Here is a 24,765-nt window from a genome sequence, read left to right on the forward strand (position 1 = left end):
TAATTGCATTTTTTATTAGAAAGATGATATTTGGCTTGATTGAAATTCTCAGCAAGATATTTATGCTAAATTTAAGGGAAGACATGGAAGATATGAATCAGAAATTGCTCCTCAGACATATAGACATTCTGAACCTATTTTTTTCTATGTTTTTATAGTTGGACGGAAGCGTGGCAAAATGGAAAAGTGAAATTGAATAATATATAAGTTGTGTTTCTTATAACTTGTTTTAAAAGATAGAAACTATTTATTATGCTTAAAATGTCTGTCATGATAGGGTAGTGGCAAAATGTACTGTCAGTGAACCAGTTTGGGGGGCTACAGAGCCCTTTAGAAAATCACTACTGGTGTACATTAGACATCACAATTTAAAATCATCAATGGTGATACTTTGTTATTGATTCTATTGTTTAAAAAATGCATGCAAGCATTAATGAGATGTATCCAGAGTTGTTTTTGCCATTTCCATCAGATTGAAATCTCAGTTGCCCATGATGCATCAGATGTCATCAACTAAAGTGATCCTTGGCATGGGTTTCAGGAGATGGATAAGGGGCTGGGAGGAGGGATGGGGAGGAGGAGTGGGGATGACAGGGGGAAGAGGAAGGGAAAGAGAGGGCAGGGAAGGTGGGGGGAAGGCAGAGTCAAGTAGGAAATGACTAACTTGGAGGAAAGAAGGGAGAGTTGTTGGGAATGGGAGGGGAAGGGGAAAAGAGAGGAATGGAGAAAGATGATGGGGAAAGGAGGATGAATAGATGAATAGTGAAAATGCATATTTCAGAAAACTCCTGTGTTTAAATAGTTTGAAAGATCAGAAACTTATTCATTGTGATTTTTATTTTATCTACCTTTTAGGATATCTGTATGAGATGGCATAATTATTATATCCATGATTTATAGTGAATGTAATTCAGTGTCATTATTTGAAATGAGCATAATAGCTTCGTTGGCATTGTACCCTGCAGCAAGATTTCTGCCATCTATATGCAGAACTCTTGTTTTGTTATCTTTATTTAAAGGACTTGGTATATGCCTCTCAAAGAGGAGGGAGAGATGTCATCAAAATTGAAATCTAGATATTGACAATACAATTACTGTATCTCTGTATTTGACCCTTCATCTATAATTACTTGAGTATAACTTAAAATATGCATGACTTTCTTCTTTCTTAGCAATCAGCTGTCACAGATTGGGATGGGATTTGAGAGGGTTTCTAAAGCAATCTGGAGTGCATTTTAAATTAAATCTGGGAATTTTGTCAGAAAGATACATTTCCCAGTAACTTCTGGGGCATAGATTGATGAGGTTTCCAAGTACACATCCACTTACCCCATTCATTTGGCCTTGTTTTATTTTCAATCTCCTCGGTAAGAGATCATATTTGTCTATTTGGATAATGATTCTGCTGCTTCAGATTATAATGATAATAACTATAAAAACAGTTCTTGTATAGCGCATATTACATTATGATATGATAGCGTTCCTATGCGCTTCCAAAGGACTTGGATATTATTACCCTGGCTTTAGCCCGCAGCCTTTTGCAGCGCGGAAGCATTTCAAGGAGTAAATTCCCGTCAGATACCCATTAATCTCACCTGGGTTGAGTGCATCACATGTGGATCAATTTCTTGCTGAAGGAAATTACGCTATGACTGGATTCGAACCCACATCCCTCTGTTTCAAAGTCAGAAAACTAATCCACTGGGCCACAATGCTCTACACACGATAATTATGATGATATCTAACTCTGAGAATGTATATTAGTCAAATCTGGATGATTGCCAGAAATATCATTACATTATTCAAATCTGATGCCATGAATGATTCCTCAAGTCATAACCCAATCCCCTCTCATACCTTGATATCACAACACACCATCACCTATATATACCAAGGAGGATCAACAACTTATGCTATGACTTCGGGGGTGTTGCAAGAAAATATTTGCAATCAATTGCAAATATTCTGTTGCAACTTTACAATTGACAGATTAATTTTAAGTGCAACAAATCAGATAACACTGCTTGTTTCAAGAAGCAGATTAGAAATCAATCACACATTTGCAATTAATTAAAAAATTATGATTGATTTAGGGACTGAAATAAAACCTGAATTGGTCACAAGTTTCTTGCAACGCCCATGCAAGAAACTTGATGTGGTGTGTAAAACTTACCATATAATTGTGATTTTTTGCATTACCAGTCCTCCCCCCCCCCCCCCCAGCTTTCAAAACCATTCCCCAGCCCTTGGCATAGATAGGTCAACTTGAACACTGTTCTCACTGCATATTTCTATTTTATTATCTGAAGTTAATTTGTGTATAATAGGTCAAGTTGTAATAGTGATCTAATGTTAAAATGAAATGCTGTACTCTCTTCTTATTTTGGTTTAAAAGGGATAAAAATGAAACGTATGTGGATTCTGCTTTTAGAGAAATGGAAAGAGATGAGTACTTTGGACTTGATAATTTTGTTATGAATTTCTGAACAGGCTGAAGCCCTGTTGCAGAAATGAGTATTCAAGATTTTGACAGATGTTGGGCTCTAGTCAATAGCTTTGCTTCAAGCATCCTTCTATGGAGGATTTATATTTCATAATTTCTATGTCATCTGAAGTGCTTATTAACCTCTCCAAACTGACAAGTTCTCTCTACCATCTCTTGCTATTGCCTCCTCAAGATGGAGAGCGCTTGTTGCCATGGTGATACAGTAGAAGCCGGAGGCTCAACCTTTGGGAGGGTTTGAGTGAGAGGGATCAGAAGCTAGGGTAATCCAGCAGACCTGCTCATTTGTCTGAGTGATGACACCTTTTTATTAGCGACAGCCAACAGCGACGATTATATGGATTAGGGGATTGTCTCACTTGGCATGGATGGGGGCTTAGTGTAGCTTTACCTAGGAGGCTCTCACCCTTGGGGAGCTGCACCATCTGCGCGGTGTGTGGCGAGGCCGGTCCTGTTTTCGCTGCTGAGCTGAGAGGACAGATCCCGTCCCAGAATGGATTTCAGCTTCTCAGCGAGTCGTCGACTAGCGATTTATTTTAATGAGTTATGGTATCCAGTCATTGGCCTGCAGAGAAGTAATGCCAGTGGGTCAGCTATGGTAACTAGAGGGCATCCCTTGAGATGTAGCAATCTTTGCACTATATTAAAGGAAGGGGGGGCTGCTGTTCATGTTTTTGGGTGCTCGTCCAGAATACTCATCCCTTGCATTATCCAACCAAATGCTTTAAGTGAGGATAATTCTCGGCGACACAACGGTTGCACTTTTTGGAATCAATACTGCAGCGGCTAATTACGCCTTTCCTCCCTTGCGAGCCTGAGACAGTTGTCCGAAATGAAATGCTCAAGAGAGCAGTGCGACAAGAGCCCTCAAGTGCCAGAGAGCGACAATACACGACTGTGTCCCCATATCACACTCAAGCCCTATTTGACAAGATAAAGCTCGTTCACAGACAGTCGTAGGCTTGTAATCCTTTGATCCAAGTAGTAAAGTCACCTAGCTTTGTCCTGGCTAATCTGACCAAATTTGTTAAATCATGTTGATTTATTTGGCGAATTTTCCTCTGCGGAAACCCTCAATAATTCCCCGCTGTTATTCCTTCTGTTAGCTATGTCCTGTCAAGAAAGCCCCAATGAAGTCATAATGATATTAGCGCCAATAACGTTGGATTTTGTTTTCTTTGCAGCAAGCAAACGCAGCAGGGCTTGAGTATTAACTCATTTTGATGGGGGAGGTTGTTCTCAATCAGGCTAGCTGTACAAATTCACTGTGACAGCTGTTGTTGATACAGTCAGATCCTAATGGAGGGGGTCTCTTCATGTCCTCTTCACAATCCTGAGGAAAATAATTTTCTGTTGCTTTTTAAAATCAAGTCTTTCTTTAGAAAGATACCAATCATTGGAAAATACTCACATTTTGTCTTCATAGTCACTATCCTTAATGAGCATAAGATTTGATTTTGCATATGTCATGCCTTCTTAGAGCTATTAAATTTTTGTTTGTAGGGAGAATCTTGAGGCACCCGACATCCCTACCACCGATATTTTCACCAACAGACCATTAGAGCCTTGAGCATTATTGCTCTGTCATAATTGCAAATTAGTCCCTGTTTCCGTCCCCCTACCGAGACCTTAATTCGACCCTGTCAAATTTAACATTCGTTTCCCCAAAAGCAACATGCAGGATTGCAGCACAGTTTGTGTTCTCCAGTTTCATTCAGATATTTTTCCGATATATTTCAGATGAAGTGTTAGAAAGTTTTTTAAAGCTTTCTTTGCCTGAATTATTATAATTGAGTATCAGTCAGTTTTTCTTTGAATTGTATCTCTATTTATGACTTACACAAGAGCTTCAGAGAGTATATGGGTTTGGCCTGTACGGTAGAAGTATGAATGGTACAGGTAATGTATTTAATCTATACAGTCCGACCTCTCTTATCCGGACACGTTGGGACCAGCACCAATCCGGATAAGGGATTTATCCGGATCTGGGAGACCCAATATTAAATACATGCAGCTGCTGCCTGCCCAACATTAACGGCGGTGGCTACACGTTATTTATTGTAGTGGGCGTACAGACAGTATTCACTGCAGTGTCAGTGCAAATTATAGGCGGTATTTTTACGGAAATGAAATCGATCGATGGCCAAAACTGTTGGATAGTTTACCTGCTAACATGATTGAGCATACCTCGAAAGAGAATGAAAGTTTTACAATTAGATCATCGCGGTGGGTATCGCAGCTTCCCAATGTCAGCCATTGTTATACTGACTGTAGGCTCAAACATGATAGATGGCGCTGTCCGTATTGAAGCCTAGCGTTAGCTAGCGAGACACGCATTGTTTTTCCCGGGAAACGAAAAGAGAACGTGATGAAATGTTTGCGCTGCGCCCTGATTTACTGGAAAATTATCCTGCCTAAATTCTTTCAGTGATTTTCATGAAAAATAATGTTGTAGGTAGACTATATTGGAAAATAATTAATATATGTAATCAAAGTGAGTTTGCGCATAGGATTGGGTTTAGATTGAAATCTCATTTCCTCACATACTAGATTGAATTGAAAAAAAAAAAAAAATCTCGGCAATTGTGCGTCCGGATAATAGAGAGATCCGGATAAGGGGAGGCCGGATAAGAGAGGTCGGACTGTAGTTTGAATTTTAATCTTTTTTATTCTATCAATATAACAATTTAAAATAACAATTTTAAATAACCATTTTATGTACAGATAGACACAAATCCTTAAATCAGCTTTGTCATTCAAAACCACAATGTACTTACTTTACATGTGGGCCTACTCCTGTGTATAAAAAGCATTTTGAATACGATTATTATGGTATGCTTGCTACCAGGTTTTAAAACTCAAGGACTAGGCATTTTCCTCTTCAATATTTCTCTCCTTCATCAACCTTCAACATCTTGTTTCACCTGTCTTACCCCCTTGTCTTGAGCAAATACAACAATTGTTCCAAAATGGCATGATTCACGTCTTGGAAATTCATTTTCCAATTTTATCATGGGTAGACTAGGCCAAGACATGCAGGGATGCACAGCGTGAAATTAGCAAGCTTCCAAGTTAGAAAATGACAAAATGGATGGAACCTCATGCTGTGTAGACAGACATTGGTAATTTGTAGAACTCTGTAGGAGGGAACCCTTTACAGGAACAACCAATGCTGCTACACTTGTTTTATTGGGGTGGGAGGGGTGTGATACTTGGTTTTGTCTACTTGGTTTATAATGGAGTATCAATATGATTTATTATGTTTGAATGAGATGTAATTGTGTTGCATAATCTGTCAATACAACTTTGTTTTTAAAGTGACTTTGAAAGAAGAGGAACGAGGGAAACAAAATAAAAAGAGTACTTGATCTTAGTGCAAAACTTTAAGCCCACTTCGAGAATCATCTCTTAAAGGTCTGAACCTGATTCCATGATTCTTAATACCTTGGTCACTTTTGCTCTACGACGAGTCAAAAACAGCCGTTTTATTAATTTTAATTCAAACCACCTATATGCAGCTGGTACAAAAATGTTAAAATGGCTGTTTTCAACTCGCCGTACGGCCGCCGTAGAGCAAATGTGACCAAGGTATATGTGGTCTTTGAATATAGTTGAAAATGGGTCAAGAATTATTACAATATGCAGCCTATAAACTGTGTGTCGTTAACTTGACAAACATAAATACATAAACCCAATATCAAGCCTGACTTAAATTTACAATAAATCTGAATGGCTGAGGTTGGTTACTGAAATAAGAATATTATCTATTCAGAATGACCCTAGTTCTGATGGTACCATAGGTTACTTGATTATTCATCAAGATAATCCACACAAGTGAGAATTCTGCATGAAATATTCTCACCCTCCCCGGACGGTGCTTGGCCACTCTTAATGCAGCCCCTAAATGGGTTGTTTAAATCACAGGCACTGAATAATTCAGCTCACGGAATTAAAGAATGCGCCCCGGTTGGCGAATTAAACCAGCTCTGGGACTTGACACTCTGCGCTCCAACGCCGCATCATTTATTCACACAGTCAAACATTAGAGCGTCAGATGTTATTTCCTTGGAGGAATCACGCTCCATAGTAAATGAGTTATGGCCAATCAGTCGCACATTTATCTTGGCGAATCTGATCCCCATGTCTTTTATCATACCCTATTCAATTCGGCTCCCACGAGGGGGCTATAATCCGAGGTGAATCCATTGGATGAAGAGTTCTGGATTCGGCTGGATGTCATCTGGGTCGACACTTCATATATCACAGTGAGCATAGGTTGAGTTATGAGACTCTGTCATCTTACTAGAGAAAGAAGAGCATCTTAGGACTTGGTTACCATGACGATACAAGCATTAAAGGACCAAGTAGTATTCATGTATTCAGATGATAAGAATTAAATGTCAAAAGCTGTACTTATCTATGGCTTTGAAAAAATGGGGCTTGTGATATCAAGATGCAAATGTTCATTCTGAGGTTCAGGTTTGTAGAGAATTAAAAAATGTGGAAAAGGTAAGAAAGAGCAATCCTTACAAAATTCATACCACCTCGCAAATGTTCACTGAAGCAAAAGTAGTTCCTCTTGACTAAGGAAAATCAAATATCAATTTGGGAAGGGGACCTAATCCTTATTTACTCTTAGAATAGGTTTGATATCTTTTTAATGTTGATAAGAATGGCATTGATTTATATGATTTCCCTCTTATGCAAAAAATAATTAACAAATTTCATTTCAATTTGAAATTATAGGCATAATCGTCATTGCAAATGAAAAAAGTTACGTCCAGTGGGGCACACTTGATTACCTTCTTATGTTCTATACTTGATGAAATTGAATGAAAATTTATTATGCTAAAAGAGCTCGGATGCAATCTCTGTAGCTACACAAAACATGTTCAGTGTTCAGTCTAATACCAGTCTTGATAGTAGGACCTGCATAAATATACTAGTATTGCCAGGTGATTTTTGTACAAACATATTATTACAATTGAGTTTTTATTCTAGATCATGTTTTGATGTCAACATATTATCGCCATTTTCTTGATGGAAAACAGTAAATGTTTATGTGTAGCTTAATGACTTTAAGATTGCTTGAACACAATATTCTAGCTAAATGATACAGTGTAGTCAGGACATAAAGGCTGGGGACTCTGCAAACCACAATCATATGGTTGAAATTCATGTTTCAACCAGATGCTAGATATAATTGATGTTCGGTATAGGCAGATATGAATCTGTTCATTCTCAAATTCTACTTTCCATTCTCTCCCAGCAAGAGCCTCTGAATACAAACTACAATTGCTAGTTTAAGAGAGGAAAATTTGTTCTTAACCATTCTCAAGGAAATCAAATCCAATACAGTTGTTTGCTCTTATTAACTTTGTCTTGATGACTTGTAGAAATTTTGAAAATATCATTTATTTTTTAAGAATCACAGAATAATCAGCATAATGAAATTTATGCTAATGGAGTAACACATCTACTAGTGGTTGACAAAAGAGAAGGTTACCTTTTGTGTATTCAAAGCTATCTTCTCTATTATATCAAGGATGCTAAGGTTTAAGAGAGGAAAATTAGTTCTCTTTTCTCTCCTCATGAACCCATTTGAATTTGCTTTCATGAGGATGAAGGAAATATATATTTTAAGTACAGGTACTACAACTAATATACTCGCAGTAGCAATACTTGGAAACTCTTGAAATATTTATATTTTCAATTATTTAAAAGATTGATGAGATAGAGTCCAGGCATGATGACTATACCTCTCTCACTAAGGTCATTAACTATCTGATTGCAATAACATTTCATTCCGATGTCCCTTATTGATCATTTGATTTAATAGCTGTGTATCTAATCCAATTATCACTCATCCCAGAAATATTAAGATGTAATATATTCCCCATACCATCCCTCCATGGTTGAAGCAATATCGCCTCGCCTCATCCGAGCTAAATTTGTCAGTTTACAAAATAATCGTGGGGATCATCAACCACAAAGACGTGCAGAAAAGCCGGAGAAAATCTAATTGATTTGTGGCGATGAGCGGTGCTATAGATTTGACCTAAATTCTCAATGTGCGCTCCCTCTCACTCCTGCAGAGAAGACATAGATGCAAAGATTTGATTTATTGATTTAATTATGCAGACATTTTTTGCATGATTTTTTCTCCTCCTGCAGTCGCTTGCTAATGGGTGATGTGATCTCATACTAACATTGTTTTGATCCATGCTTGAGGATGCTGATGTGGTATGGATTCTTCTAATGAGCTCTGGCACCATTCTTCAAGCTCTTTTGTCTTTGTTGTGATGCTTTTCTTGTGAGCAGTGGGGAGAGATTAAAAATAGATAGGGTTTCCAGAAAGAATAGCTTTAACCTCTGTCTAAAATCATTTAGAGATCAAGTAGCCCCACATCAGGCTGCAACCTCCGCAAGAGATAATCATTTATCATTTCGGTGTAGAGGGTTCCCCTTTTGAATCTCTTGTGGATTACTCTTCTGCTCATTTGTTAGTGAAAAAAAAATAGAAGAGGACATGAATTCAAAATCACATAAGGAGTTTGATACATACAGAGATGTTATTATATTTCCATTATATTTCCAATCATGATGAATATGTTGTGCTATTATTTAAAATGAAATTAAACACATTTGGCATTGATAGTGATGATACCTGAAGTTTTAATGGTTTCAGTCAATTAATTATTAAAAACCTAGTTCATTTCAATGGCAGTGATTATACACCAAAAGTGCTGCCTTTGTCACACTCGAGTGTGAAGGTTAGCCATTTATTCACATTTGTGTTTGATCACATGAACTAGTTGTTGTCTGCGTAGTAATGAAAACATGGATCATATACAAGGTCATTTATTATTGAATGATCATGATGAAATAAGAGTATGGTACTTTTCATTCAGATTAAAGCTGTCATCTCTGGAGCTGCCTTTGTGTTTGTCTCAGTACTCTTGCAATCTATCTTATAACTCTACTTATCTATTTTTCTATCTTGTTTTCCCTCTCTTTCGCCTGCATCGCCATCTCACAGTTTTCAGTATTCTCAAAATAATACCTTGTATATCTCAGCCCCCTGTGTATATCTAACTTTATTTTTGTCCTTTGCATATTTAACTCATTGTTAGCTCATCTACTTTGAATTAATTTTCTGTATTCCATTCACTTCACACTGATCTGTTTCTTGCTCTCTATCCTCATGATCTGCCTTGATCCTCAATGTTGTCAATTTTGAACTAAAGATCACCCTTGTTCCTTTTAACCTCATTACAGCTTGTACTACAGACAGACCTTGTATTTATTATTAGCTGGTCCAATGAGATTCATTCTAAACACATCTTGTAGTCTTCCCCACTGATTCTACCAAGAAGAGGACAAACGAGGGAGCCCCGCCTTGCATGCATCAGGCCAATTTAGGGCACTGATTAGTCTTGAAAACTTAGCCGAGACTTCATTAGTCGTCAATTGTTTTCAATTTTGGGGTGCCGAACCCTGTCAAGGTTGCTTTACTCCTTGCAAAAAGGATGAAGGCTGCAAGTGGGCGTGATGGATCCTCATCTTTGAGGTTAGATGGCTCCTGAATGTTCTTGATTGGTTTTTAGTGGGAAATTTTGCACCATATAAAATGTGAGGATATTCATGGAGTTTGTTGCATTTTTTTAATTGGAGGGGGAACATCCGAAAGGTTATATAAAGCTTTTGACTTCAGTATTTAGAAAGATAGACCTGCTTGATGGAGTGTCCAGTTGTGTTTCTGTTTCTTAAAATTATTGATGAAATTAATGTGACACTCATGGCTGAAATCCTGGTGTTCGATATGCATTTACTAAATTCCTTGTTGTTTCAGTATTATGAATGTATTTATTCATTCATTGGTATAACACTGATAGATGGAAGGCATCCAATGGAATGATAGGAAATAGATATATGATCAAAGTACCTTGATCATCTTAACCAAGGTTTTTTTTTGTCAAGAGCATCGATAGTAATTGAGGATAAGTGTCTCCTCTCCACACCTTTGACAGTTTCAAAAAGTCTTGAAGATCACATTGATTACTGTGCATCTATTGAAGGACTAGATGACCTTCCTTCCTAAATTGCAATCTGTTAGGAGCATTTTAGATAGTGGTTGCACAAGTTGCCTTGCCTCTTCTAAACAGATCATGAGAATTGGTTCAAATGATTGGCTAGGGAGGAGAGTTATTGATGGATGTAATACAACACAGCCTCAATTTGCGGGGAATCACGTCCAGATTTAGTTTCAATTTAGAGATTGATAGCTCTCGAAAAGGGAAAGGAATAGCATAACATGTTTAGAAACAAAGCTGGCGTAATGTAAGCCCTCTGTTCTCGGTCTCTGCACGCAAACCTGGCAAGCATACGCTTGCTCTCTGGATGTGGCAATAGGGATGTAAGAGGAGTTTTTGGCGAGAAGAAAAAAAAATGGCGAGAATAAGTTGAGCTCAGAGGATGCCAATCTGAATTGGTAGGTTAATTATTTCCCCCTGAGTGTGCGAATTCAATTTGGTGTCAATCTGGGATCGGGGCTAAGTTAGATTACGGCTTGATCAGATTAGTGGCGTGCTGGGGAGCTTGCTTGTTTGTTACCTGCCCTAGTCTATTTGTGATCCCATGACATGATGTAAATAATGAATCTCTGCCTTGTCTCTATCTTTAGTTTTTGGTGGTGTAAATGTGAGATGGTGTGTAACTGATGTCATTATAATGAGACTGAGATGCATGACTTGATTTGCTTTGGGGAATAGTGAGAGAAAATGTGTGATACTCTTGGTACAAGGTGAGGTGTTTTTTTTAATGCTCATTCAAGAAGATAAGGATATATCAAGAAATGCATAGTCATAACCACTGTCAGACAAATGCATATTTAGCTATTCTTCAGTTTTCTATGATAGATTAATAAAAGGTATCATTTGATGTGTTGTAATGTGACTATAATAATTTGATGTTTTATTTTCTTCTCAGGAGACCCAGTGCCAAACCTTAACTCCACCACACCCCAGATCAACGGGGATGCGAGCCCCTCTCCACCAGAGCCAGCAGTACCCCAACCCACAGCTCGCCAATATCCTCCCGTCAACGCTGCTCAGCCGGACACGATCATCAACAACAACTCGGTCATTATAGCCAATGCTGCTGGAGCGGCGCTGCCTCATCATCCTTATTCTACAACTACCACAACTACCACAACCACTACCACTTCTGCCTCCAACAACACACTCAATATCAGCAGCAATGTCATCCAGAGTAACCCTGCCCACCATGCCCGTCTGGGTTCCCAGGGTCTAGGGGGTCAACCCCGCCCTGTCCAGGAGCTTCCTCCTCCACCCCAGGAGCTGATCCATCAGGATCCTGCTCTAATAGAGAAGGAGAGGAAGAACGAGAGGGAGAGAGAAAGGGAACGACTGATACAGAGAGATCATTCGTTGGACAGAGGAGATAATCGAGGAAGCAGCTTTAGTAAAGGTCCTGGTTGGAATAGGTATGGCTATATTTTCTTTTTTCCATCTTAAAATATTTGCATTCAGTGCAACTAATAATGCTTTCCTCACTGTTCTTGATAATTTTTTTTTCCTTTCTTCCTAGTAAAAGCCTAACTAGTGTCATGTTTTTCAAAGACTAATGCATAGGGAAGAAAATGACATTCAGATGTTTTATTTATATCGTAAGATTAACATGTATGTGAAAAGAGTGCTTTCATCTATTAGCAATTTGGGAAGAAAGTCTTGAAGGAATAAAAAGAACACCAACACAGTCAAAGATAATGTAATTTCATGTTAGGGATTCTGTTAGCAGTAAATAATTACACTAGTGTTTACAAAGGCATTTTGATGAAGGAGGGGGAGGGGCTATTTCTGTCGACTTGGATTTCCTAGAAAGAAACTGGCATAAATTGACCCCATGATGGCAGCATTAAAGGTTTGTTGACAGCCTATTTTATAAAGCAGAGGGAGTCATCCCCTTGCAGGTAACTTCCCTTCTAGTGGTTCCTGCACCCAGATCAATTCCTGCAGATGAGTCATCAATGAATGTCAACAGTGCATTGAAAGACGGCTTCATAATGTGTGATTCTCCATAGAAATGTTGCTGAGATATCTATCTTTTTGTGTTGGAGTGCCTTTCCGTTGCCTGGCAGGGGATTGCTCACTCTTCATGGTTTGGAATTGTTTATACTCTCTATCAGCAAAAGAAAGGTTTCCAGTGCTTCATGAGATACTGGTATAGACATAAGATAACAGGAATGTACAGTAGGTTGCAGGGAAACAGGAGGATATAGTAGAAAGCTAGTAATATAAGGATTGCTTTTTCCATTTAATGTAATAAATGATTACTCATTTTTCCCTTAAGAACATAGAATAAAGGATAATAAAGAGAAAAATTTCTGAAAGTAATATTATGGCGCGTGAATGTGGGTCTATAAGCACAAGAATGGCCTTTATGTTTCACTTAAGTTCTCCAAAATTACTCAGGGAAATATGTTGATTTAAAAAAAAAAGCACTTTATTTAAATAGTAAAGGAAAGAGCTCATTTTACCTTACAAGCATTTTCTTAGTGACAATGTTTGTGACATCTTGACATACTTGAAGTGTACCTTGTATTGAATAAATATCAAGATACTTTTATTTTGTTAGTTTTGATGTGAGCCCCACCTATCTGTGAACAGGAGATGAGTCAGTACCTTGGACCATTCATTGATCTGTTAACCAACGTGACTCAAGCCAACAGGTGGTTAGAGAGGGAGGGTGCTATTAAATACCAATCTCTTCTACTCCCTGACTGTGGTTAATTAGTTAATTGATTGGATTAATTCTTCTGTATCAAGTGAAAGATAGAGAGAGTAGTCATTAAATGATGAGGGAGTAGACGCCGGCAATTAAGGATAAGAATAAAATCTGAAGGCAAGAGAAAGGGGAATGCCCCATCGATGGTGTTCAGGTCATATCATTGATTCATTTCATTGTATTGTCATTGTGCTTCTTTGAGGAATTCATTCCTGGAAATTCCAGACCCCCTTATGGGCAACTTTGCTAAAGTGGGATAAAAATTATGGACACCAAGAGTGACAATTAGGGCTAACTATTATTATTATTTATTATTATTGTTGTTGTTGTTGTTGTCGTCGTCATTGTCATCAGAAGCTGTAGTTTTGATAACTTTGTTGGTATCAGTATTATGACTGATCCTTTAGCACTGGCACCAGTTATTATCAATATCATTATCACAATATGTGACTAGATTTCAATGATGATATCACACAAGGAAAATATATAAATTAAGATAAAGGGAATCAAAAGGCAAAAGAGAATGTAGTTCAAATATATCCACAAGATATAAAAATATGTTTCACTGGTGTGATGGCTCAGTTGGTAGAGTGTCCGTCTTACAACCGGGAGGTCGGGAGTTCAAATCCTGGCCGCGTCAGACCAAAAGACGTTAAAAGATGGAAGTTGCTGCTACCCTGTTTGACGTTCAACGATTAAAGGGATAGAGCCTCGTCGATCTGGCGCTGCACAGCGACTGCCAGGCCCAAGATCAAATGGGCAAAGCATATTTTTGGAGTATTTCATTTCATGTTGATTTCGAACAATAAAATATGTATATTTTTTAGGAGGTATAGGTAACTAAAGAAAATTGAAGAAAAATAAATAAAAAATAATCTAGAACTGATAGTATTGGGGTCATAAAGACAGCAAATAAATATTACAAGAATATGATTATATTTATTTAGGGTTGGGTTTTTAAAAACATATGTTATCTTTAAAAAACTCACAATGAATGGTATATTACATAATAGGGCAAAATGAAAGCCAAATACAATTGGAATTATTCATTACAAAGCATTTGATAAAAATAGCGATTTAAGTCAATTAATTATTGTGTTTTTTTTAACAGGTACGGAATAGATATTGATGAAAGGGGTAAATGGGCATTTAAGTGAACTAATCTGTGACTCCTTGCTATTCCTATACAGTTAATTGTGTGGTTTTTATGTTGTTTATTACCTAGGTGTAATGAGTATTTCCCTTAACGTAGACTCTCATCTCACCGCATCCATCCATCATGATCTGTTGATGACCTTGATTGTAACGTGTAGAATTACGATCCCTCTTAACCATAATCCCCGGGATTACTCTCCAGATACTGCCTCATAGTCTTGTGCTTCTCGTCTATGAAATGACACCCTCCCTCCCCCCACTACTCTGTCATGTTGCATTAGATGTGCGTGTCACCATTTTAATGGGTTGATCTTCTTCTTTCAATCCTGTCACCTCTCGACCCCTTCAGCTTCCCCATGCGTCTTCTCCTTTGTTTTCCTTCTTCTTCTTCAACAATATTCTCTTTTTTCTTTCTCTGATTTCTTCCTTCCTTTACAACACACACTCTCAAAAGTAATTGCCGTTTCTCCTTACCTATCAAATATTGAGATTCAAAATCAGTGCTATCTTTCGGTCATTCTTGTTTATTATGTAACTAACAGGATACATATTTACGTCCCTCACTTCGCTGGTGCATTGGGGTTTCCTCTGGGAATAAACCCCTCCTTTCCTTAATGATCATTCATTTGTCTTTTTACTCCCTTCACCAATTTCTTTCTGATCTTTGTTTTTAATCTTGTAATACTAATCCCTGATCTATACTATTTACTGTAGATGTTACAAAAGGTTTACCTTACTGCAATCAGTCAAGGAAATTTGTCACGCTCTTGTCCGCCCACTTCAAGAAGACGCATCTCATGGGATTATCTATGGAGTTTTAAAGGATGTTAATAAACACTCTTGTCATGAAACCATTGAGGGTAAACTTCTCACCCCTCCCTCCTCCTCAAGAAACCATCCAAGTCAAGTTCTAGAATATCACTGTCGGAATTGACATCATTGACCAAAATATAACCTACTTAAGAAGCTGTAATCTAATTTGGAAGGGGATATGTCTGGGAATTCAGAAGTGGAAGTTCTAGAAATCAAACCATAACAAGGTAGTTTCTACGAGAATTAGCAAATCCTTTTTTGTGTTTTTTGTTACATTGTTGTAATGCCTTACCCAATGCTTGTTAGTGTAATAATGCTAAAAGGCAAGCGATAAGTTTAGTTTGATGATGATTTAATGGATGTGAAAGAGAGATGGTGGGAGATAACAAAGGATGAAGTAGATGCGTAATTTTTATGATGTTTGTTTGAGATCTGTTGCTGTTTTCAATTTGGCAGATTAGGAGGTGGAGTAGCATGCAGGATAGAGAAGGGGAAACGTCCCAAATCATCCATTCAATGTTCAAAGTTCAACAGGATGTAGGAGGGAGAAGTCAGCCTGATAAGACGTCCAAACATATTACTCCTGATGATCTTCATCTCTGTTTGTTTATCACGCTATGACTGCCAGTATTCGTTTCGAATTCCTCGTTGTAATTGGGATGAAATAGGGAGGGCAGATACGACAAATTCCACACTCGTCTTAAAAACTTCTTGTTGTGATGCTTCCTTTTATTGTGTTTATGAATGTCTTCAGCGACCAGTGGGACAGTTCTTCAGGCACAGATTCTTGCAAAAGTAATTGGCTGATTTGAAGAGGAAATTATGGACAAATTTACCCCTATGCCACACCCCCTTGTAGGTCTGGCTATGATGTAGGGGTATTTCTCTTGGGTAGGAGTAGTGACTCCCTGATGAGTAGAGGTTGTGAAGGACAGGGGTTCCTCAGAGACACATGTTTGTGCTGCCCTATAATTCACAGGAAATGTGAGTAAATTAGGTCATTCCTCGCTACAAAGGATTGTCAATTCATAAGCCAGGCTCTGGTGCTTAACGACCCGTTACCTCGGTCTTTCCCCGATATCATCATCGTCGGGGCTCCGATTACCTTCTCCGGTATGACATTAACTGTGCAGGAAATGTGACAAACTGAGTTTGTTCCAGTTTATGAGAAAGCGCCTGGGTAATAATTGAATTTTGTCGGTTGTTGTCGTTATTATGCGACCTGATAGAGATTGAGTGATGCTCCTGTTTTGGAAGGCTGCCTAGAGAAGGGTGTTGCTGCCCCCTTGATTTTTTTTGTGCTGAGCTCACTGCCTGACTTGGTGCTCAAGGCGGCGTGTGTTGCCGTTTGCGTCGACTGACAAAGGCGGTGATGAGTGGAGACCCCACGAGACAGCTGAGAGCGTTATTCATCCATTAATGCCCATCATCATAATGACTCTATGGATGGGCTTTGAATATCAGTGATACGTGTGCTCTCGTAGCAAAGGGGCAAGTGACTTGCTCACGGCAACGGCTCGTATCCAACCATGCATAGCTGTGACTACACAGCATTCCATCGCCTGAGGTAGAGTATGATCAACATGAGGAGGTGAATAGTGAGAGGCTTTCTTCAGGATCAGCTTGGGGCAAGATTAAGTTGCCTTGGGATCAAGGAGATGCTTCCCTGCTTCCCCCACCTAATCCCACCAGCTGAACCCACCAATTCCTTGGCTTACAGCAGAGAGAGGGACCCTAAGTCCACAGATTTGCAGCTGATCTAGTATTATTAGGTGCATAAGGAGACGCATACAAAGAGGAATAAGAAGCGCTGGCCCTGTATTGCCGAGATGATGACAAGTCAACGCCATTTGGGACTTGAAAGTGAGTTGCCTGGATTTGCACCTTGGCTCGATCATCCATCTCATAGGAGGGCCTGACGCCTCCCCCTCTAACACTCGCATATAGGTTTGCTCTCTCCGTATCATGGATTAAAGCATTGGAAATACCCAGTTAGCTTGCTATATGTGATTCTGATTGCAACGTGATACATGGAATTATCCCATTGGGGGTGTGCCATTGGATATATTGCTACATTAATCATGGTCTTGGAAACCTTGTGAATAATAACAGATAGTAAACCTCTTACTGGAAATGAAGACTAGTGCAGAATGACCATGTATGTTTCTTGGAGATTCCACGAGTCTCATTTGTTTTCATAGCTCTATAGAGTAAAGGTATGTTTACAAAATACTTCATTATATTATGAAGATGATAATGTTACTCTGACACAGGCCTACACTCTTCTTTATAAGCAGAGGTATTTAATCATCCCTCAGTACGAATTTCCGGAGTTTATAGGCCTAACCAATTATGTTTATCTACCGGTATCTCTTTTCTGTCCATAATACATTCACATATCCTGCATATATACATTTTTTTTTCATTTTCAACAGTTCTTGCATGCTGTTTCTAGGTTGAGAATACAAAAGTATTTTTCTGTGCGGAAGTGTTGTTTTATTTGAAGAATTATGTCAATGGGAACAAGCGTTGTTGTGCATCACAGTCAATAGTACATGGGATCGGTCGTAAGACAAGTGAGGGGTAATCAACATGTGATATGGGTAGAAAGACTGAGAGTGACTTTAGTGATCTGATGAAAACGCTTTCTACCTAAGCCCCCCTAACCCTCAGCGGAGATCTCCCGACACCCATCGTAGAATGCTCAACTTCCGTGGAGATTTCTTGGGCTTTCGACTCACTTTTAGGGGGTGAATTGCCGTCGATGGTGATCAAATCGATGATGTTATCACTCTATCTCTGTCTCTCCTTCTCTTGGATTCAGCTCAATTGGATGTATGTTTTAAGCAAGGACGCCATGTTTCTGCATGCTTACAGGAAGCTGGAAAAACAATAACTCTGAGGGAGAGGAATTTATGACAACTTGTGAATTGGATTCATACATACAATCTAAATGAGTGGAATATATGCAAGGAGTATAAATTGGAATATACTCTTATTTAGGGCAAATATCAAAGGATAATATGTTTCTGTTGCAGTGATGGTGATTGTTTCTGCAGAATAGGTGGACTTTGGAAGTAAAATCTGTGTTACAAGTTTGTATTGAATATAATTAGCCCTTCTATAGATCTAGTTCTATTTGCTCTGTTCACTGAAAAGTAAATTTGAAAATATATATATTTGCTGATGATTGAAATGAAAATTAATAAAATATTTTTTCGCAATTTGTTTTTTCAAAAAGTAGAGAGTATATCATTCTTTGAGGATTTAATTGTGTATTTCCTAATAAAATGAGGAATTTTGAGGTCACACAAGAAATGTGATCACTTATTGTTCAGACAATAAAGAAATCATTCTGACCTCTGTAGATTTTGGGCACAGAACACAAATTGCAATTATGATTTAAGAAACTACATCATTTTTCTCAAGTGCCTTTTTCATTAAATGGATGAAGATATCCTAGGAAACCAGAACCACTATTTATTCAAAATTTAATTGGAATGATTGATTTGTTCTAGATAACACCCCCCCCCCCATTCTTTGATCAAATATCATGATTATATGTAGGAGATTATGACAGGCTGGGCACATTTATTTGAACATGATTGGAAGTTCACATTTCCAGGGATGAAATCAAGCATCTTCAGTGTTGCCGTGACCTGAAACGCTCATCGACCACAAATAAAAGAAAATCAATAGCAATCAATATCCGACTACGCTTCGTCAGGAAATGAGTTCGGAAACACACATCGGGGGAAAAAAATAATGGCATTCAACACCGATAGAATGATATTATGAGGACAGAAGATTGCAGCCTCCCTTTTTTAAACTGATTGTTTAAGATTCTTTATAATTCTTACATGCTCTTCAACATTCTTTTTGAGATATATATGTAATATGTGAGATTAGCAAACAATAAGATATTCCAATGGATAGAATTTCATATTTCTCTTGATCTCTTCAATGTCTGTTCTTTTTTAGGAGACATTGGTCTTAATTCTTTTGAGCCTTTCCTTTCAAAGGTTTATGTATTCTTATTATGTATGACAAGAAGGCTACAAATAAATTCCCCAAGTCATATATATATATACCATTTGTTCATGAGACATTTATTTTTCAAATTGGTATTGTCACAACTACTTTGATTATTTATTGTGTTAATGAAGTTATCCTTTGTGATTATAAGAGACATGATAAATGAGCCCTAGGAATTGTCACATAGAGTGCTATTCATGGGGGAGATGTTCACATATGAAACCTCTCTTTACTGGAAATGACTCATGAAAACCATGATGGTTGAAAAATGGTGTAAAAGCACATGTTTTTTTAAATACACTGCAACAGGCCTGTATATGTTGTGTATCCTATTACTTATTTATCATTTCAACTTAAGTGCTTCAGATTGGTATATCATACAATTCACACAATGACCTTGCCTTAATGACTTAGAATATCTAATTGACACAGATGTACGAATTTGGGGTTATTAAGTTTGAATAAAGCAATTCTAAGCCATCTTTTCCTTCATTTTTTTTCATTTGTACAGTAATTCCAGTCACATTGGACCACCAAACCCAGGGTCGCGAGGTACACCGAATCAGCGGTCATCCAACCTTCAACCGTACCCCACCCCCCAATACCCACAGCAGCACAGTAGCCAGCCCAAGGGCCCTCCACCCCCTCATTCTAACCCACATATGTTTTCTTCTCCATTGTTGCCACCACCGCCACCTTTAACATCGAGCACACCACTGTCGGGAGGACCTAACCCGGCTACACAGCCGCCACCCCACTACCCAGAACAACCATCAACGCACTATCCTCGTAAGTATACCAGTAACAATAACAATAATGATAATAATACTGTCATTTCTATAGTGCTTTTACAATCTAAAAATTGTTTCTCAACACTTAACAAAGCAATTGCATCCCGGAAAAGAGTCGAAATGAAACAATGAATCATTCCCAACTTGTTCAGTTGATCGTTCTACTCGTACTTGAGTAAGATTATTTTCCCCTCTGTCATGTGCTGACTTTATGACGGGTTCATAACACTTGTTTGCTAACAAATTTTTACAAATTCACAGTACATCAATATCCGCAATCCACAGGATTTTCTATTATGGTAAGATATTAAATACACAGGTGGGTGTTTCACAAAACTGTTCGTAAGATACAAATGACTTTGCGCACGACTGGTATTCTTTTCTCATGCCAAGTGATATATCCCTATGTAATTGAGTTAGGACCCAAGATCCAGTTTTGCGTAACTTTACGATCAGCTTTATGAAACACACACCAGATATGATATACAATGAGAGGAAGTTCATATAAACTTAATATGAAAGAGACCATTTTGGAATCTTTTTAGGATTAAGTATCCTGTGCTTGAATTTTAGTTGAGTTTTTTTCTGAGACTCATTTTAACAAATGAAAACCTATGCAAACAATTTGGAATTTTAGATTGAGAGGTTGAAGTATATAAATCATACTAGAGTGCAATAACAGACGTATGTTGTTTTTAAAATCTCCTGAAAATGGATGGGACATATTCTTGGACAATAATATAAATAAGGGTTTTCTTAATGCTTGGGCAATCATTGTGAGTTGAGCATACAAACATTCGCTTGAACACTCAGAGAAAATTAAAACGAAATGTCAACTGATAGAGAAAACGTCAGCAAGGGGATACCTACAAAGACGGGGATGCCCTTTTGCTGACATCCATTTTTGGATTGAGAGAAAATTGGGAAAACAAATAGATGGATTTTTTAAATGTAAAGCGAATGCAACAAATGTGTACGGGTAAGATGGATTGTGGATACATGTGAGTACGTATAGGTTATGGGAAATTGCTTGAGGTCACTCCCCTCTATTATAATTCTATGATTTATCAGCAATTTATCCATGACTTATGCTTAATGGAATAAAGTTAAATATGGCAACTGCATGCTGTTGATGGCTGCTGCTCAGGGAGGAGAATGCACAGAACTGTAAGTTGATTTAGGTCTTGGGAATAGTGCAGAAAGAGAGTGCACAAATTTGGTATAATTTGTTCAAAGGAGGAACGAACGCTTGGATACGCTGTTAGTGTAATGAAGTTGCATCCCGAGTTAGATTGCTTTGGAATGAGTAAATGGAGATTGCTGGAATGCAGTCGTGTCTGTACTAGGTTTAACGTTCATCATAATCTCATTTCAGGTCGAAAACTGGTCAGCTAGGGATTCTTACTATCTTTTCACTTCTTAGGGGTCAGTCAGCGGTCATTGTGCTTTCTATGTCCTATGGCCATTCTCATGGATATAATTCAATAAATCCTTTTATTTAGTCACCAAATACAATTTTGTTACTCAGTCATTTGGCAAGCTAATTGAAAGGAGAGGTAAACCCTGTTTGCTACTATGTTGAATCATCCCTCATTTGTAAATTTAATATTTTCAGCTGATTCATGAATTCTGTCCAGTATCATCAATATAAACCTCCAGTCTTTTGGAGGCATTGTAGTCGTAGTTTGTTTGTTTTTAAGGGGAATAGGAAAGGTTCTTAAATTTGTATTTCCCATGTAGGTCTGTATAGGTCTAAGTGATAGTTTGCCTTGAAGTAACATTTTTGATGAAAAGAGTTAATACCTGTATCCATCTTGGAATCTGTCTGTATTTATTGGGAAAGTACAATTCTTTTCCCATTCATTTGTCAATTTTTGTTGTGAAATTGATCACCAATATCTTTACATTTCATGCAAACAAGGAATTGGCTCAAGCAAATGACCCATGAACCCAAATCTCGAATTTTCTGTTTCAAAATTGGACGCGTTGACTCTATTGTGACCTTTATAGAATCTTGTCAATTTAGTTGGTCAATTGAACATTCTATAAATGACAAAGTGTTGTCCAGTCTCAATATCTGTTATTATTCCAGAATGGTAGAATCTTGATAGCTTGCATTGCCAAGTTTATTCCTCAAATGTTGATGAAACTGATTTTTTATTGCCAAGAGATGAGACATTGTCTCCCAATCGTAATAAGGTAGAGGTGCTTGTGTACTTTGAGTATTGTTAAATTTGATTTTGTGGTTTGGTGATGTGACCTGGCAGTTATATTAAATAGAGAATTGCCGATGTGTCTTTATCTTTTGTCTTATCTGTGCGAGATTTCATTTAATCTATTCGCAAAAAAACCCAAAAGCTAATATAGGTTAGATCCAGTCCAACAATTATTACTGATTATTATTTTTTGGTATAACAGGAAGATATTACATTAGATAGTATATATTTAAAAGTAATATAGTAATTATGATTGGGAAAAAAGTAGGAAATGTTGTCTTATGCTGATATGAACACACTAGAAACTAGAAAAATGCAGAAAAGTCACAAATTCTTTTTTTTCTGAAAGAAAATTCTTTTTCAGGATTCCCATTTGATAAACTTATTTGGTTTTATTATCTATAAAAATCTGCAATTGCAAAAAGGATGGGGAAATTAATTGAAATTTGAATTAACATTGTGTAATAAAATACAAAAAGATGGGAAGATTTAATTCAATATGACATGCATGGAACTGTTTCAATTGAAAAGAGGAAAAATCCAAACTTTAAACTAGCAAAACTCTATTTTTTCATCTCAATTTTCTGCCTGGGGTACACCTTTCAGAAGCAGAGCTTGTGTTGGCACAACTTATTGGACATCCATTTCTCTATAAGTATCAACAATACTCAAAGAATAATATTGTAAAAAAATATTCCATTAAAGAGAGAGAATATCTCTGTTTTAAACTTTTGGAAGGAAGAGAGGATATAGTCATAAATTGTCCTCTTCCTAGTTTGGAAATTGGGGGAAATTTGGCAGAAATGTTTCCCAATCCTACAAGTCAGGAAGTGGTTCTGCTTCAGCCTCCAGGGTACCCTAGCAGAACTAACCATTCATTTTTACTTTTCTGTAAAAAGATGCCTGATACGCTTCAAAGTCTTGCTGGGGAAAGATATTCCCTCGTTCCGCCGGCCCCCAACAGTTTAAGCTCTATGACCTTGCCTCTAAGATGCTTATATCTCTTTGACGAGAATAGAAATGCTAAACGATTAGGACTAAATTTAGCAGACTCTTCATAAATGCAATGGATCCAAATCCATGGAAAGCTGTGTATGCGTTGGGGTATTATATATTGCGAGGAAGGGGATTGTTGGCAGTTGTATTTGAAGTAAGTTCATGGGATGGTAAGAGCAAAGTACATGCTATCCTCCATTTCCTGTTCAATTTTGCCTGGAAGTACCAAAAATGGTTATGCACCAAGGGTAGAGCAAGTGAAAATGGCATAGAGAATCGTACTAGGATGTTAGAACTCCCTGTAAATTCAAGTTAGTTCGAGAAATATCTGGTGGAAGTTAAGACTTCCTAACAAAATACATTAAAAATTATTTGTTTTTTATATTCACTTTCTACATTTTAGTATACACTAAACTTCCAAATCTGTCAAGCTATAATTTTTTTTGTTAAAAGAAGATAATTTTTAGATGGCTGTGTACAAAGGATAATCATCTATCACAGGAAATCGAATTGAGATATATGATGAGATAAACTGATATAGTAGCAATCGGTTTGATTGAACACTGACTGGCTTTAATCCGATATGGATATCAAGTTACTTTTGGAGTTCGCTGAGATGCCTTGTTAATTTGTTTGTGTCTATAGTGCCTCCCATTTAGTAGAACAGTGTCTATTTTCAGACAGTTATATCAATAAACAAATAGATCTTTTCATTGAGTGGAAATCACTGGGCTTATTAGGATTAGGATCAGACACACAGTAGCTGATATCTAAGTTTCTCCCTCAAAGATCTAGTGGATACTTTCGACATTGTTTTGTTGGAGAGCGAGGGGAAACTGGCAGGACGAAATGAGATAATTGAACTGTTTCCTTTCTGCGGTTGAAAAGTAAGCCTTCAGGTTTTTGCTGCTTCCCTCATTGGTTTTGAGGTGCAGCCAAAGGGAATGGCTGGCTTATGATGCCAACACGCAAGTTATTTAAAAATGGATTGAACTTTGAGAGATCTGTAGCATTGATGTTGTTTTCATGTATGTAGAAATGTCTACAATTCCATTGGGTCTGTGGTCAGGGAAAGGTTACTGGACAAACAAACAAGCTATTCCAAAACATACCACTATTATATTACATTTGATTCACTTGACATCCAAATTAACTATTTAATCTTTTTAGTTTACTACTTTAATGGTATTTTCTTTTGGCGCTTTCACTTGGAAAGAATGTTTTCATTCAATAGCACATTTTTATACATTTACTGTTAAAGAGCCTTAGTAAATAGGAGGGTCTATGTGTTGAATTGAGAGTAGCTATGCTGTATTCATGATTTGGTTGTATATTGTTGCCTTAGAAAGCGATGACTGTATAGATCTCTCAAGGGTAATGCAGGAAGATGAACGGTGTGATGTTAAATAACTCATACCCCTATAGATCTCAAGATTATAAACTTGATAAA

General features: G+C 37.6%; 1 protein-coding gene across 1 annotated transcript in view; it reads left to right on the forward strand.

Moving 5' to 3' along the window:
* Positions 1 to 494: 494 nt before the first annotated feature.
* LOC129253615 (uncharacterized) overlaps positions 495 to 24,765 on the forward strand; it is a 29,695-nt gene continuing 5,424 nt past the window's right edge. The window contains exons 1-3 of the mRNA XM_064095908.1: positions 495 to 648; positions 11,492 to 12,008; positions 19,824 to 20,101. Coding sequence (XP_063951978.1) covers positions 495 to 648; positions 11,492 to 12,008; positions 19,824 to 20,101 — 949 coding nt within the window. The remainder of the gene's footprint in view (positions 649 to 11,491; positions 12,009 to 19,823; positions 20,102 to 24,765) is intronic.

This window comes from Lytechinus pictus, chromosome 2 (assembly GCF_037042905.1).
Source record: "Lytechinus pictus isolate F3 Inbred chromosome 2, Lp3.0, whole genome shotgun sequence".
NCBI classification, from domain to species: domain Eukaryota; kingdom Metazoa; phylum Echinodermata; class Echinoidea; order Temnopleuroida; family Toxopneustidae; genus Lytechinus; species Lytechinus pictus.